The following is a 15,267-nucleotide window of genomic DNA, read 5'->3' on the forward strand; positions in this document are numbered from 1 at the left end:
ACCCTAATACAGAATGATCCAGCCTCAGTGCTGCAGCTGAGGCTGGGCGCGGTGGCTCATGCCTGTAATCCCAGCACTTTGGGAGGCGGAGGCAGGCGGATCGCATGATTTCAGGAGTTCAAGACCACCCTGGGCAACATGGTAAAACCCCGTCTCTACTAAAATACAAAAAATTAGCTGGGTGTGGTGGCGGGCACCTGTAATCCCAGTTACTTGGGAGGCTGAGGCACAAGAATTGCTTGAACCTGGGAAACAGAGGTTGTAGTGAGCCGAGATCGCACCACTATACTCCAGCCTGGCGACAGAGCAAGATTCCGTTAACGAATAATAATAATAAAAATAAAAAGTGCTGCAGCTGAGAAACTGACATAAATCAAAAGCCTCTAACATGAGCTTTAACCCAGCAGTTTCACGCCCAGATATCATAATAAACTGCCAGAAAGGTAGGCAGAAATACAATCAAAGCACTGATCATCACTTTTTTTTTTTTTAGAGAAATGGTGTCTTAGCCCAGCACAGTGGCTTAAGCCTGTAATCCCAGCACTTTGGGAGGCCAAGGCAGGTGGGTCACCTGAGGTCAGGAGTTCGAGACCAACCTGGCCAACATGGTGAAACCCCATCTCTACTAAAAATACACAGATTTGAGACCTTCCACCCTCACACCCCGCAAGCATTATTTGTTGCCACTGGAGCCCTGTGGACAGAACTGGCCATTGCCTCTGCTGAGGTGACCTGCCTCATGTCGTGCACCTGTAATCCCAGCTACTTGGGAGGCTGAGGCACGAGAATCGCTTGAACTCAGGAGACGGAGGTTGCAGTAAGCCAAGATTGCGCCACTGTACTCCAGACTGGGTGACAGAGCAAGACTCTTCTCTGGCTTGTTCTTTACTTTCTCTAATAAGAAAGTACTATATTTAGGACACAAACTGTAATTTTAATAAGTTGTTCGGCCGGGCGTGGTGGCTCACACCTGTAATCCCAGCACTTTGGGAGGCTGAGGCAGGTGGATCATGAGGTCAGGAGATCGAGACCATCCTGGGTAACACTATGAAACCCCATCTCTATTAAAAACACAAAAAATTAGCCAGGCGTGGTGGTGGGTTCCTGTAGTCCCAGCTACTCGGGAGGCTGAGGCAGGACAAAGGCATGAACCCGGGAGGCGGAGGTTCGGTGAGCCGAGATAGCGCCACTGCACTCCAGCCTGGGCGACAGAGCAAGACTCCGTCTCAAAAAAAAAAAAAAAAAAAAAAAAAAAGTTGTTCTATTTACATAAAGAGGCAATTAAGCAAAAGACAGTTTAACAAATATTAGCAATAAATTGCAAACAACTGCAATGATGTATTACTAATCTTACTACCCTTACTCTGTATTCTCTGCATGCACATCTCACTGCATCCTTAAAACAGCCCAGCAGGGACTTGGAGCTGTAGTCACAGGTGAGAGAAGGCCACCCACCCAGCTGGCCTACCACTGGTCTGCAGCAGAGCTGGGGCTTGCTGAACCCACATAAATCTGAGCCACCCTCATGCTCTTCTCACTGGAGAACACCACTTGCTCCAGTATCTCACCCTCTGCTCTCAACACCATCAGAGTGACCCAAATTTTGCCATATACTCCATGAGAGGGATTCACAGGGTGGACATTTAAAGACCTACCAGTAAGCAGGGTCCTCTTTGAGAAGAGTTCTCTCTTTGGGAGACAGGCTGCCTTCGATGACACGTTTCACAAGCTGGTCGATGGTGCCCACTACCCTGTGATCTGCTCGCTGGGGGACAGCTGGAACACACAGAACAGCTTCTCTGAGAAATATGCTGAATGTGGGCTCTGGGAAGACGAGGATAATTGAGTAGTTGGGGGCTTAGTGCTGAACCCAAGCAGGCATCAACAACCGAAATCCTCATTCACAAGACACCAGCATTGAAAAGAGGAAAACAACCAATATGCAAAATCTCCTCCTAAAAAATGTAACAGTATAACCACTAGGAGAGAAACAGTCACAGCTTTCAATGACTGGACAGAGCAATTTATGTATATGCTCTAGAAAAAGAAAGATATATAGCAATTTGATACCATTTTTCACATATTACTTAATAATTTGAGTGTTCATAACATTAAAGTGGAAAATATAAATATCTAGTATAAAATATACAAAAATGTATCTAGGTTATGGTTCTCAATATAAAGGTGGGAATAAAAAATATAAATATGGATACATAGAAAGAAGACTATAAGGAAATATGTTAGGAAATATGTTAACAGGTTATAGGGGGTAGAATTATCAGGAATTTCATTTTCCTTATGCTTTAAGAACTTATAAAAAAAACTTGTGTTTTGTAATCAGAAAATATATATATCAATTCACAAAAAATTTTCTCCAATTAAAAAAAAAAAGAAAAAAAAAAAAAGGTCAGCCGGGCACGGTGGCTCACACCTGTAATCCTAGCACTTTGGGAGGCTGAGCGGGGTGGATTGCCTGAGCTCAGGAGTTCAAGACCACCCTGGGCAACATGGTGAAACTCCGTCTCTGCTAAAATACAAAAAAAAAAAAAAAAAAAAAAAAATTAGCCAGGCATGGTGGGATACAGCGAGACTCCATCACAAAATAAATAAATAAATGAATAAATAAATAAATAAAAAGGTCAGTGATCCCAAATTACATGTTCACAGAAAATATCTGCTGAATGTATAAGAAACAAATTTTGGCCAGGCACAGTGGCTCACGCCTGTAATCCCAGCACTTTGGGAGGCCAAGGCAGGTGGATCACGAGGTCAGGAGATCGAGACCAGCCTGGCTAACATGATGAAACTCCATTTCTACTAAAAAAATACAAAAAAATTAGCTGGGCATGGTGGCAGGCGCCTGTAGTCCCAGCTACTTGGGAGGCTGAGGCAGGAGAATAGCGTGAACCCAGGAGGTGGAGCTTGCAGTGAGCTGAGATTGCGCCACTGCACTCCAGCCTGAGCGTCAGAGTGAGACCCCGTCTCAAAAAAAAAAAAGACAAATTTTTCCTTTTTTGAGATGGGGTCTCACTCTGTTGCCCAGGCTGGAGTGCAGTGGTCCCATGACAGCTCACTGCAGCCTCGAACTCCTAGGCTCAAGCAATTCTCAGGCCTCAGCCTCCCAAGTAGCTGGGATTACAGACATGCGCCACCACGTATAGCTTTATTTTTTTGTACAGACGAGGCTTCGCCACATTGCTCAGGCTGGTCTCCAATTCTTGGGCTCAAGAGATCCACCCTCCTTTACCTCCCAAAGTGCTGGGATTATAGGCATGAGCCACCATGCCCTGCCCAAAATATTTTTTAAAGTGTGAATGTCCTCCAATATGACTTTAAATTTACAATGCTGCCAGCAACACAGAACATGTTTCTTCGAATGGTAAGATTGTTTAGTTTCCTAACAATTGGCTAGTTTTAAAAGTACAGAATGATGGCCGGGCACAATGGCTCATTCCTGTAATCCCAGCACTTTGGGAGGCCGAGGCGGGCGGATCACCTGAGGTCAGGAGTTCGAGACCAGCCTGACCAACATGGAGAAACCCCGTCTCTACTAAAAATATAAAATTAGCCAGGTGTGGTGGCACATGCCTATAATCCCAGCTACTAGGGAGGCTGAGGCAGGAGAATCGCTTGAACCTGGGAGGCGGAGATAGCGGTGAGCCGAGATCATGCCATTGCACTCCAGCCTGGGCAACAAGAGCAAAATTCCATCTCAAAAAAAAAAAAAAAAGCAAAGAATGGTCTATTTGTTCAGCCACTCAACTCAATTAAAATCACTGCTGAACTAGCGAGGTTTTCCAGTTTGTTCTGTAAATGATTGCATAGTCCTGTGCCCGTCTGTGTCCATGTTGCAGCTTTCAGCTTATTTTAAACACTAGTGTGAGCTCCTCACACATGATGAGTCAATCCTTCAACTGCCATGTTATTCCAAGTATGTCCCCTATGAAACTGCTTTTTTTTTCATGGCTCTCTTTTTACAGAGCTACTAGTTTTACATGATTTTACAAAAGATGTTGAGGTTTACAGTCAGCAATGAAATTTAGGGACCCCTGCAAATTTGGTCATCTTTAGCTAGGATGACCATGAACAAGGGTCAGAAAGTGGGTCACAGCTTTGGCCCAGCAATCCTACTCCTGAGAATGTACCCTTTCAAGGAGAATTAAAAACAATAAAACTAACAGTAATAACCAAAGCATTCAACCAAAGATGTCATTCCAGCATTTTTTTTTTTTTCTAGATGGACTTTTGCTCATCACCCAGGCTGGAGTGGAGTGGTGTGCTCTAGGCTCACTGCAACCTCCACTTCCCAAGTTCAAGCATCTCTCCTGCCTCAGCTTCCCAAGTAGCTGGGATTATAGGCATGTGCCACCATGCCAGGCTAATTTTTGATTTTTAGTAGAGACAGGTTTCGTCATGTTGGCCAGGCTGGTCTCGAACTCCTGACCTCAGGTGATCCACCTGCTTCAGCTTCCCAAAATGTTGGGATTATAGCTGTGAACGACTGCACCCAGCCCATTCCAGCACTTCTTTTTTTCTTTTTTTTCTTTTTTTGGAGACAGAGTCTCGCTCTGTCGCCAGGCTGGAGAGCAGTGGCAAGATCTCGGCTCACTGCAACCTCTGCCTCCTGGGTTCAAGCGATTATCCTGCCTCAGCCTTCCGAGTAGCTGGGACTACAGGCACATGCCACCACGCCCGACTAATTTTTTGTATTTTTAGTAGAGACGGGGTTTCACCGTGTTAGCCAGGATGGTTTCGATCTCCTGACCTCATGATCCACCCGCCTCGGCCTCCGAAAGTGCTGGGATTACAGGCATGAGCCACTGCGCCTGGCCCATTATAGCATTTCTAACAGGAACATAAGCAGCGGTGGGGCAGCCTCATGAGATGTGGGCCCTGCCGCCACCTATCCCGCTATCCAGACAGGGAACTGAGGCTTGCAGATGCTAACTACATGTGAACCCAGGTCTGTCTGGCTTCAGAAACCTCTAGTAAAAGGCAGCATGAGTCCAGCATCAAGGGAAAGGTGAGGTAATTTACATTAGGTCAATATCAGGATGTAGCAAAGGCTGTGGAAACAAAGAGGGCTTTCTGGCAATCATGTAGAAGAGCAGGCGGTAGCATTTTCAGTCCAGCATGCCTGCAGCTGCAGGAAAGCAGGGGGAACATCAAAGACTGTGGGAGGGTAAGTGGGTGGGTTATAACCACTTTAGGTTATCGGTGACTTTTCTTCCTTCATACAGTATGCCATCACTTTGTGAGGGATTGGGGAGTAGGGTCCCTTAAGCCCTGAGCCTACTTCTGGAAGGATCCCTCTCTGGGAGTAGGTGTGGCCACCTGTATGTGGTGGGACCTATCCAGTGTCTAGTGCTGTTGGGGCTTCCTGAGGGTGGTGAAAGAGCAAAGAAAGTCAGGAACAAATGAGACTTCCCCACTGGACTGGGGGCAATGGAAGGTGAAAACCACATCAGTGGGAAAAGTGCTTTCTCCCTATCACAAGAGTTAAGACAGCATGGTTACCATGTGTGCTCGTGACCTCTGGGATGTCTGGGCTGTGAGAGTCCATTCTGGGAGCTTAGGAGGAAGGAAGAGGGAAACCAAACAGCTCATCACTTCTATTTCTCCTCCTTGGCCTTTTCCTCTCCCCAGAAAGCCAATGATAACTGCTAATTAGCAGGTGTACTTAAGTGATTCACCAACTTTAGCCAGTCTACAAAAGTGAGTAGGGCGAAAAGGTGTATCCACTATGTGGAATGACCTGGCTGTTCCCTACACATCCCTCAATACAGCTCAAGCACGACCTCTCCAACTTTCCAGGCTAGACTGGAGCCTCTCCTGTGTCGCTTTAATTCTAGCACAGGGGTGACTGTTTGTTTTGGTTTATTGAGAGACAGGGTGATTCTAGCCCAGGCTGGAGTGCGGTGGCTATTCACAGACGCAATCATAGGTCACTGCAGCCTTGAACTCCTGGCCTCAAGCAATCCTCCCTCCTCAGCCTCCCAAGTAGCTGGGATTTCAGACATGTGCTACCACCCCTGGCTCACAAGTGACTGGTCTTTGTGATTTTCTTCCCTCAGGAGCCTGGGGATTCCTCAGAGACAGTGCTCTGTGTCTTTTCTCCCTTCTAGTAATACCTTGTGGGGACATGTTGGAACAAGGGTTCCAGGCCAGGTGCAGTGACTCACACCTATAATCCCAGCACTTTGGGAGGCTGAGGCAGGTAGATCACTTGAGCTCAGGAGTTCGAGACCAGTCTGGGCAACATGATTCTCTACAAAAAAATACAAAAAAAGTTAGCCAGGCATGGTGGTACATGCCTATAGTCCCAGCTACTCAGGAGGCTGAGGCGGAAGGATCACTTGAGCCCAGGAGGTCAGGGCTACAGTGAGCCATGGTCATGCCACTGCACTCCAGCCTGGGTGACAGAGCACGACCCTGTCTCAAAAAAACAAAAACAAGGAAAGAAAGTCAACCCTTCTTTTTTTTCAAAGGTTGAAAAAAAAAAAAAGGAACAAGCGTTCTTAACCTTGGCTGCAGAAAGGTACGAATCCCCCGGATGATATAGGTAAAATTGTGCATGAATAGATGAGCATTTTTTCTGGCAATGGCCACAGCTTTCTACCAAATTCCCAGAGAGGTATTTGACCTAAAAATGTCTAAAAATTTTTATTTTTCTGAGACAGAGTCTTGCTCTGTCACCCAGGTTGGAGTGCAGTGGGGTGATCTCAGCTCACTGAAACCTCTGCCTCCCAGGTCCAAGTGGATTCTCCTGCCTCAGCCTCCCAAGTAGCTGGGATTTCAGGTGCGTGCCACCACACCCGGCTAGTTTTTGTATTTTTAGTAGAGATGGGGTTTCACCATGTTGGCCAGGCTGGTCTCAAACTCTTGGTCTTAAGTGATCTGCCGCCTCAGCCTCCCAAAGTGCTGGGATTACAGGCGTGTGCCACCACACCCGGCTGTCTAAAGACTTCTATGGTAAACAGCAGATTCCTAATACACATTCACAGAATGAATGGCAGACATATATTGGCCAATGTGCGTTTTCTACTAAAATCCTGATATGTTTCCAATTGGCTAAAGAACTTCTGTGTAAAAAAATCTCGAATAAAAGACATTACCAAAGAAACACGAAAAACAACAAATAGAAACTTTGGCTGATTTCCTTACCATCACTCAGACTACTTGGAGCCTTGGCCTGAATTTCAGGTTTCGTAGGAGGAATCATTTTCTCCTCCTCTCGCGTCGGCTCTGGTTCGGCTTTCTTAACCTGGAGGGGACATCCGCTGCTGACTAGCCAGGCCTTCAGGTGGTCTATGTACTCTCGCCCAAACAAAGTGGAGTCTTCGAAGTTTGGAAACGCAGCAGGTGAGGGAGCTATATCTTGCAGGCCGACAGCTTCTAAGATTTTCTCCTGCCGGAAAGAAGAGGCCAAGGAAAATGTCTGTCCCAAAAGGGCCAAAGACTTCCGGCAGAGAGAGTTGGTGGTTTCTAGGGCAAGAGCCAAGTCCAGGGGGTTACTGAGGGTCTTCATCTTGACACTTAGCTCGTAGGCATTGCAGGCCATAAGCAAAGGTGTGACACTCTTCAGAAGCCGGTCTTGAAGTCTCATTATGTACTTGTCAAAAGGCTTTATGATTTCAAAAAAGCAATTTTTGGTCTTCACAGCACCTTTGTCTAAAAGCATGTTTAAAAACTCATTATCAACTCTGGGTGTTTTCAAAGCAGAGTGCTTTAAAAATTTGATAGTAAAAAAGCAAAAATCTCTGTGCTCTGGTTTTAAGGAACATTTGAATGAGGCAAGCATTTTAGCACAGGTTTCTGTTTCAAGTTCAAAGAGAGTCTGGAAAAGTTGGGAAAATTTAATATCATCTTTTATGGTGTGGAATCCTGCCCATTTGATTATTTCTATCCCAAATCTTGAAAAAACATCAGACTTATCTATGATGTCAAAGCTCATCTTTCTTCTGGGGAGCCGAAGATTCTTCAGATCCAGCCCCAGAGGGATCTTCTGAATGGGGAACTGGATATCTTCTGTCCCTGGGTTTGTCCCCAGGGTCACATCAGGACTTGGAGTGTTTTTCTGGATTTGGTTAGTGCCCTGAGTTTTGGGAGTAATACGATTCACGGTGGGTATTTTTTTTGTGCTCACATTTCTCAATGTGACAAGTTTCCCAACACCCCCCTTAGCTGTGAGCAGGCCCTGAGTCTCCCCCTTTCCTAGGAGGGAACCTTCCTGGTCAACGATGTTTAGAGCTCGACCTCTGGCCTGGACTTGACTGCTGCCCCTAAGCACAGAGTCAGCCTCCCCAGGATGGTCCACGTCATAATCCCGACTCTCCTTCTCCAAACACTCTTTCTCAATCAGCCTGGAAGATCCAAAGTCCCCCAAAACTGCAGAGGGACCAAAACTATACTCCTGTGACCAAGAGGACTCTTGAGAAACTGGATGGCCAAAGTCTTGTTCCCAAGAACCACGGAGCGCAAATTTCCAGTCCTGAGAACGGAAATGCCCCAATTTCCGGTGGCCAATGACCTGGTCCCGAGAATCAGAGTGAGAAAATTCCAGATCCCGGCCACATTCTTTGCGAAAGTAGCTGTCATCACTGATGGAAGGGTTGCTTGATCTGAAGGAAGGCCCTGGAAATACGTCACTTCTCAGGCCTTCTCTTCCGGCATCTCTAGAGTGAGCTACAGATCCACTGAGGGAGTATCTGCCATCGCTGTGGACGTCATCATACATCTCTGCTCTGGATCTTGGGACTGCCCTTAAGAGATCTGAAATAAACCATCCAAAAAAAAAAAAAAAAGAAGCCAAAAGATACTTTAGACCAGAGAATGCAAACAGTGCAAACAAACAGTCCACGGATCACCAGGCAGCAAAACTGCTTTATACACCTCAGTGCTTTTTGCCAATCTGTATTTGTTGCCAACATTTAAAATGCATGTGGTGTCACTTAAAAATATGGATCGACTACTTACTAAAACAGAAGACCTATAAGCACCAAGCCTGAGTTTGCCCTGATGACGTCAACCCAGGCTGGGCAGCAGCAGCCTGACGGGCAAGACACAGACTCTCTAAGTTGGCACCAACAGCCCTCGCTCATTCAGATCCCCCTACTCTCTAGCCATCTGGGTTGACAATCCCTCTTTTAGTCTGAGGAAAGGGTGTTTGGTCCCCAAATAACCTGGATATTTTTACTGCAACTGGAGCACTTCTGTGTTTCTACTTCTATCTCAGAACAGACAGGTTTTACTGAGGCTACCTGCCTTCACTGCCTCTTAGAAGGAAGTCTCAGCCCACAGTGCCACCGTGAGGCTAGAGGAACCATAGCTAACACCACACCCACCACAGCTGACCCAAAGCTGGCTGAACCCATCCCTCGGAAAGGTCGGCCAGGCCAATCAACCCTCTCTCTGGAGCTGAAAAACCACAGACCGAGGCAGGCAGGAGGGAAGGCAGAAGCTTAACAAGATACATCAAGAGAGGCCATGATGGAAACTGAACAGTGCCCAATTCTGTCCTTCTCCATGTAGAAAAGGGGAAATGGGCCAGGCACAGTGGCTCAAACCTATAATCCCTGCACTTTGGGAGGCCGAGTGGGAGGATCACTTGAGCCCAGGAGTTTGAGACCAGCCTGGGCAACATAGCGAGACCCTATCTCTGTCAAAAATAAAAAAGGGCGGAGGGGAAGATGTACTTGCATTTGCTTAATCACACATGGAGAAACTGTAAGAAGCGAGGAAGAGAAGTGAACTACGGGCATATGAGAACAGTGGGCCTCAGGGAGAGTTTTCATGGAATGCCTTTCTTTCTAGCTTTTCAATCAGAATTGATGACCTAGTTAAAAAAAAAATCAAATGAACAGGGAAGGAGAGGTGCCAGGAGGTAGCAATAGGTTAAGAGGCCACAGGAAGCCAAAGTCGTATATAAATCCTAGTTCACTTGTTCAACAAGTACAAACTGGGCACCTACTGTGCGCAAGCACTGTACTAGGCACTGAAGTTACAGCAAGAAAATGAGAACTCTTCCAAACTTGTCAGTTGAGAGAGCCAGACAATAAACAAAAATATATCAGATGCAAGTTAAGTACCAAGAAGACAAATCAAGCACGTGGGAACCTGAGGAGGCAATGACATTTTGAGACAGGCTAGTCAAGGAGGGTAGCTCTGACGCTTTTTTTTTTCTTTTTTTTTTGAGACAGATTCTCGCTCTGTTGCCCAGGCTGGAGTGCTGGAGTGCAAGGGTGCGATCTCGGCTCACTGCAACCTCCACCTCCCAGGTTCAAGCGATTCTCCTGCCTCCGCCTCCTGAGTAGCTGGGAATACAGGCACCCGCCACCATGCCCGGCTAACTTTTGTATTTTTAGTAGAGACAGCGTTTCACCACATTGGCCAGGCTGGTCTGGAACTCCTGACCTTGTGATCCGCCCACCTCGGCCTCCCAAAGTGCTGGGATTACAGGCATGAGCCACCGTGCCCAGCTGCATAGCTCTGACACTTTATCTAGCAGCAGTGGCCTGGCATGAGGAGCCAGACTGTACAGTTACAAAGGGAAGCCTTCCAGGCAGAGGGGGAATGAGGACAAGACCCTGAGGTGGGACCAGTAGGGGGCCAATGTAGACAGAAGGGAACACAGGGAATGAAAGGCCAAGTGGTAGGAAGGCAGCTCCCAAACTCTGCTACTGGAGCCCCAGGGACCACCTCCCCAGACATTCTTACTTAATTAAATAAGGGCATGACCTGGGCATCAGGGTTTTTAAAAGGCCCCCAGGTGACGCTAACATGCTACAAAGTTAGGGAACCACTAATATAAGAGACACAAATGGAGAAGGAGTACCAGATCCAAGTCGGGCCCTCAGTGGTACTCTGGAATTTACTCTGGGAGAGACAGAAGGCTAGTGAAGAGTTCTAAGCAGAGGGATGATCTCACTGGCTGCTGCGCAGGGAACAGATTAAAGGAGATGAGCACAGACGTGGATGTTCCTGCAAGAAATCCACTGTGATAACCCAGGTATTGATGATTGGTATTGATGGCATGATTAGGGAGGGAACATTAGTGACAGAGAGTGATGGCTGGATTCTACTCAAGAGAATTTTCTCATACCCTTTATGAGGAGATGAAAAGTTCAGAGTAGAGCAGAGAAACAGAGAAAGGCTAAACGATAGACTGCTTTGCAACAAAGAAATGTTCCAGAATCACCTAGCATACTGCTAGGTTTCTAGTCCTCTCCCACCCACGGCCCCCTCATCTGTCTTTTTTTTTTGAGACGGAGTCTCGTTCTGTCACCCACGCTGGAGTGCAGTGGTGCAATCTCGGCTCACTGCAACCTCCACCTCCTGGGTTCAAGCTATTCTTCTGTCTCAGCCTCCTGGGTAGCTGGGATTATAGGGGCCTGCCACATTTTTGTATTTTTAGTAGACACGGGGTTTCACCATGTTGGCCAGACTGGTCTCAAACTCCTGACCTCAGGTGATCTGCCCACCTTGGCCTCCCAAAGTGCTGAGATTACATGTGTAAGCCACTGCACCTGGCCATCTTTTTTTGAGACAGGGTCTCACTCTTTGGCCCAGGCTGGAGTATAATGGCACAAACACAGCTTACTGCAGCCTCGACTTCCTGGGCACAAGCGAACTTCCTGCCTCAGCCTCCCAAGTAGCCAGGGCCATAGGCGCATGCCACCATGCCCAGATAAATTTTTTTTTTTTTTTTTTTGAGACGGAGTCTTGCTCTGTCACCCAGGCTGGAGTGCAGTGGCACAATCTTGGCTCACTGCAACCTCCGCCTCCCGGGTTCACGCCATTCTCCTGCCTCAGCCTCCCGAGTAGCTGGGACTACAGGCGCCCGCCACCACGCCCTGCTAATATTTTTAGTAGAGACAGGGTTTCACCGTGTTAGCCAGGATGGTCTCGATCTCCTGACCTTGTGATCCGCCCACCTCGGCCTCCCAAAGTGCTAGGATTACAGGCTTGAGCCACTGCGCCCGGCCATTTTTTTTCTTTTTTTTTTTGAGATGGAGTCTCGCTCTGTCGCCCAGGCTGGAGTGCAGTAGAGCAATCTTGGCTCACTGCAAGCTCCACCTCCCGGGTTCACGGCATTATCCCGCCTCAGCCTCCCAAGTAGCTGGGACCACAGGCACCCACAACCACACCTGGCTAATTTTTTTTATTTTTTATTTTTAGTAAAGACGGGGTTTCACCATTCACAGGATGGTCTCGATCTCCTGACCTTGTGATCCTCCCAGCACTTTGGGAGGCTGAGGAGGGCAGATCACAAGGTCAGGAGTTCAAAACCAGCCTGATCAACATAGTGAAACCCCATCTTCACTAAAATAAATACAAAAAAATTAGCCGGGCATGGTGGCAGGCACCTGTAATCTCAGCTACTCGGGAGGCTGAGGCAGGAGAATCGCTTGAATCCAGGAGGCACAGGCCGCAGTGAGCCAAAATTACGTCACTGCACTCCAGCCTGGGCGACAGTACAAGACTCTGTCTCAAATAAAAAAAAAAAAGAACTAGTAGAGCTTAAACCTGGGCAGCGGTGACGGGGATGGAGCCAGGAAATGGATCCAAGAACCTGTCTTGGGGCTGGGAGCAGTGGCTCACGCCTGTAATCGCAACATGCTGAAGGCAGAGGTGGGAGGATCGCTTGAGCCCAGGAGTTGCAGACCAGCCTGAACAACATAGCAAGACTCCATATCTATTAAAAAAAACAAAAAACAAAAAAAACAAAAACATAAAAAACACCAAAAAACAAAACTGGGCTGGGCTCGGTGGCTCATGCCTGTAATCCCAGCATCTTGGGAGGCCAAGGCAAGTGGATCACCTGAGGTCGGGAGTTCGAGACCAGCCTGGCCAACATGGTAAAACCTCATCTCTACTACAAATAGAAAAATTAGCTGGGCATGGTGGTGCATGCCTGTAATCCCAGCTACTCAGGAGGCTGAGGCAGGAGAATCGCTTGAACCCAGGAGGCGGAGGTTGCAGTGAGCCAAGAGGCGGAGGTTGCAGTGAGCCAAGATCCCTCCATTGCCCTCCAGCCTGGGAGACAGAGTGAAACTCCGTCTCAAAACAAACAAACAAACAAACAAACAATAAACAAAACTGTCTTGAGGTGGGTCGGGGAGGATATCCGGTGAGAAGCTCCAGATAACTACATAATGATGACTGACAGATCAAAACATTATCCCCTGACCAAGTGCAGTGGCTCATGCCTATAATCCCAGCACTCTGGGAGGCAGAGATGGAAGGATGGCTTGAGCCTAGGAGTTCAAGGTTGCAGTGAGCTAAAACTGCGCCACTGCACTTCAGCCTGGGGGAGAGAGTAAGACCCTATCACAAAAAAGAAACCAAACCAAAATAAAAACCTTTATCTCCTCCTAAATAAGGAAACTAAGGATCAGAGGACTGGTATTATTTGCCCAAGGTATTGTAATCTTCCTGCCTTGGCCCTAAGATACACCCCTACCAAAACAACAACTACAACAACAACACTTTATTTTACCTTGAGCTTTAAACTGAAGAGTTTCGCTTACAGCCTCACCACTGGCATCCATGTGATATCGTTTGGCTTTTTCTTGTAATACAGCATCAAAAGTCTCCTGTGTAATTCGTCTGGCTGCCATGTTATTTTGCCCTATGGTGAGAGAGAAAAAAATACACTAAGAGCAACAACTTGGGGCTGGGCGCGGTGGCTCATACCTGTAATCCTGGCACTTTGGGAGGTCGAGGTGGGCGGATCACCTGAGCTCAGCAGTTCGAGACCAGCCTAGGCAACATGATGAAACTAAAATACAAAAAATTCAGGCTGGGTGTGGTGGCTCACACCTGTAATCCCAGGACTTTGGGAGGCTGAGGTGAGCGGATCATTTAAAGTCAGGAGTTGGAGACCAGCCTGGCCAACATGGCAAAACCCTGTCTCTACTGAAAATACAAAAATTAGCCGGGCATGGTGGTGCCTGCCTTTAATCCCAGCTACTTGGGAGGCTGTGGCAAGAGAATTGCTTGAACCCAGGAGGCGGAGGTTGCAGTGGGCCGAGATCATGCCACTGCACTCCAGCATGGGTAACAGAGTGAGACTCCGTCTCAAAAAAAAAAAAAAAAATTTCACCAGGCATGGTGGCACGTGCCTGTAATCCCAAATACTCAGGAGGCTGAGGCATGGGAATTGCTTGAACCAGGGAGACAGAGGTTGCAGTGAGCCGAGATCATGCCACTGCCCTCCAGACTGGGGGACAGAGCGAGACTCTGTCTCAAAGAAAAAAAAAAAATGCGTGCTCACAGAACCTGCTCTATTTCACTTAATCCTCGAAGTAAGGAGGCAGTAATCCATAATCGTCGCATGGTACTTCAGAGGCAAGCTGGACCCTTTTTATTTATCTTTTTTTTTTTTTTTTTTTTTTAAGTAGAGACAGGGTTTTGCTAGGTTGGCCAGGCTGGTCTCGAACTCCTGACCTCAAGCAATCTGCCCAAGCAATCCCTTGTCTGGACTCTTTTAAGGGGGTCTCTGCCCTCACGAAGTTCACAGGTGTGTGCTGGCTGAAAAGGAGCAAGACAAACCTTCTCTGGGCCCAATTCCTTGGAATCCATTAAAAGCAGCTCTGTGAAAGCAGTTCTATCTGCTGGAGGAAGGTGTCAACCAACACACATAACTGAGCATAACAGAGTAGGAAGGGTGGGACCACAACCCTCGCAAATCGTGGTTAGGAAAGAAGAGATCAATCTTTTTTTTTTTTTTTTCCTTTTTTTGAGACTCTCCCTGTTGCCCAGGCTGGAGTGCAGTGGCATGATCTCGGCTGACCGCAACCTCCGCCTCCTGGACTCAAGCAATTCTCCTGCCTCAGCCTCCTGAGTAGCTGGGATTACAGGAGTCCGCCACCGCATCCGACTAATTTTTATATTTTAGGTAGAGATGGAGTTTCACCATGTTGGCCAGGCTGGTCTTGAATTCCTGACCTCAAGTGATTCGCCCGCTTCGGCCTCCCAAAGTGCTGGGATTCCAGGCCGTGAGCCACTGCGCCTGGCCCAGGATCGCTCTTTTCCCATTCACAGACTCAGCAGGGCACAGAGGCTCTGAGAACTTCCTTCCCTTCTAAAAGAAGCCTCTCGACAGTGAGTGGCGGGACCCCCAACCAATGACAATGAACTAGTGACAGTTCATTCTGCGCTGGGTCCTTGCGCGATCTCCCAACCACCCACTGAAGAGGCGGGTCCTGTTATGAATGACATTAGGGTGAGGAGGCAAAGGGAGACAGACTCAATGACCCATTCAAG

General features: G+C 47.6%; 1 protein-coding gene across 16 annotated transcripts in view; it reads right to left on the reverse strand.

Moving 5' to 3' along the window:
• Positions 1 to 15,267, reverse strand: part of SUGP2 (SURP and G-patch domain containing 2) — a 42,918-nt gene that overhangs the window by 26,499 nt on the left and 1,152 nt on the right. For all 16 annotated transcript variants that reach the window (XR_010110855.1, XR_010110854.1, XR_004667843.3 and 13 more), the window contains exons 2-4: positions 13,499 to 13,630; positions 7,165 to 8,772; positions 1,656 to 1,776 (exon numbers count right to left, since the gene is read on the reverse strand). Coding sequence is in view for 8 of the 16 variants with exons in the window: in XM_034945251.3 (XP_034801142.1) it covers positions 1,656 to 1,776; positions 7,165 to 8,772; positions 13,499 to 13,630 (1,861 nt within the window). In the remaining 8 variants the exon portion in view is untranslated. The remainder of the gene's footprint in view (positions 1 to 1,655; positions 1,777 to 7,164; positions 8,773 to 13,498; positions 13,631 to 15,267) is intronic.

This window comes from Pan paniscus, chromosome 20, assembly GCF_029289425.2.
Source record: "Pan paniscus chromosome 20, NHGRI_mPanPan1-v2.0_pri, whole genome shotgun sequence".
Taxonomy (NCBI): domain Eukaryota; kingdom Metazoa; phylum Chordata; class Mammalia; order Primates; family Hominidae; genus Pan; species Pan paniscus.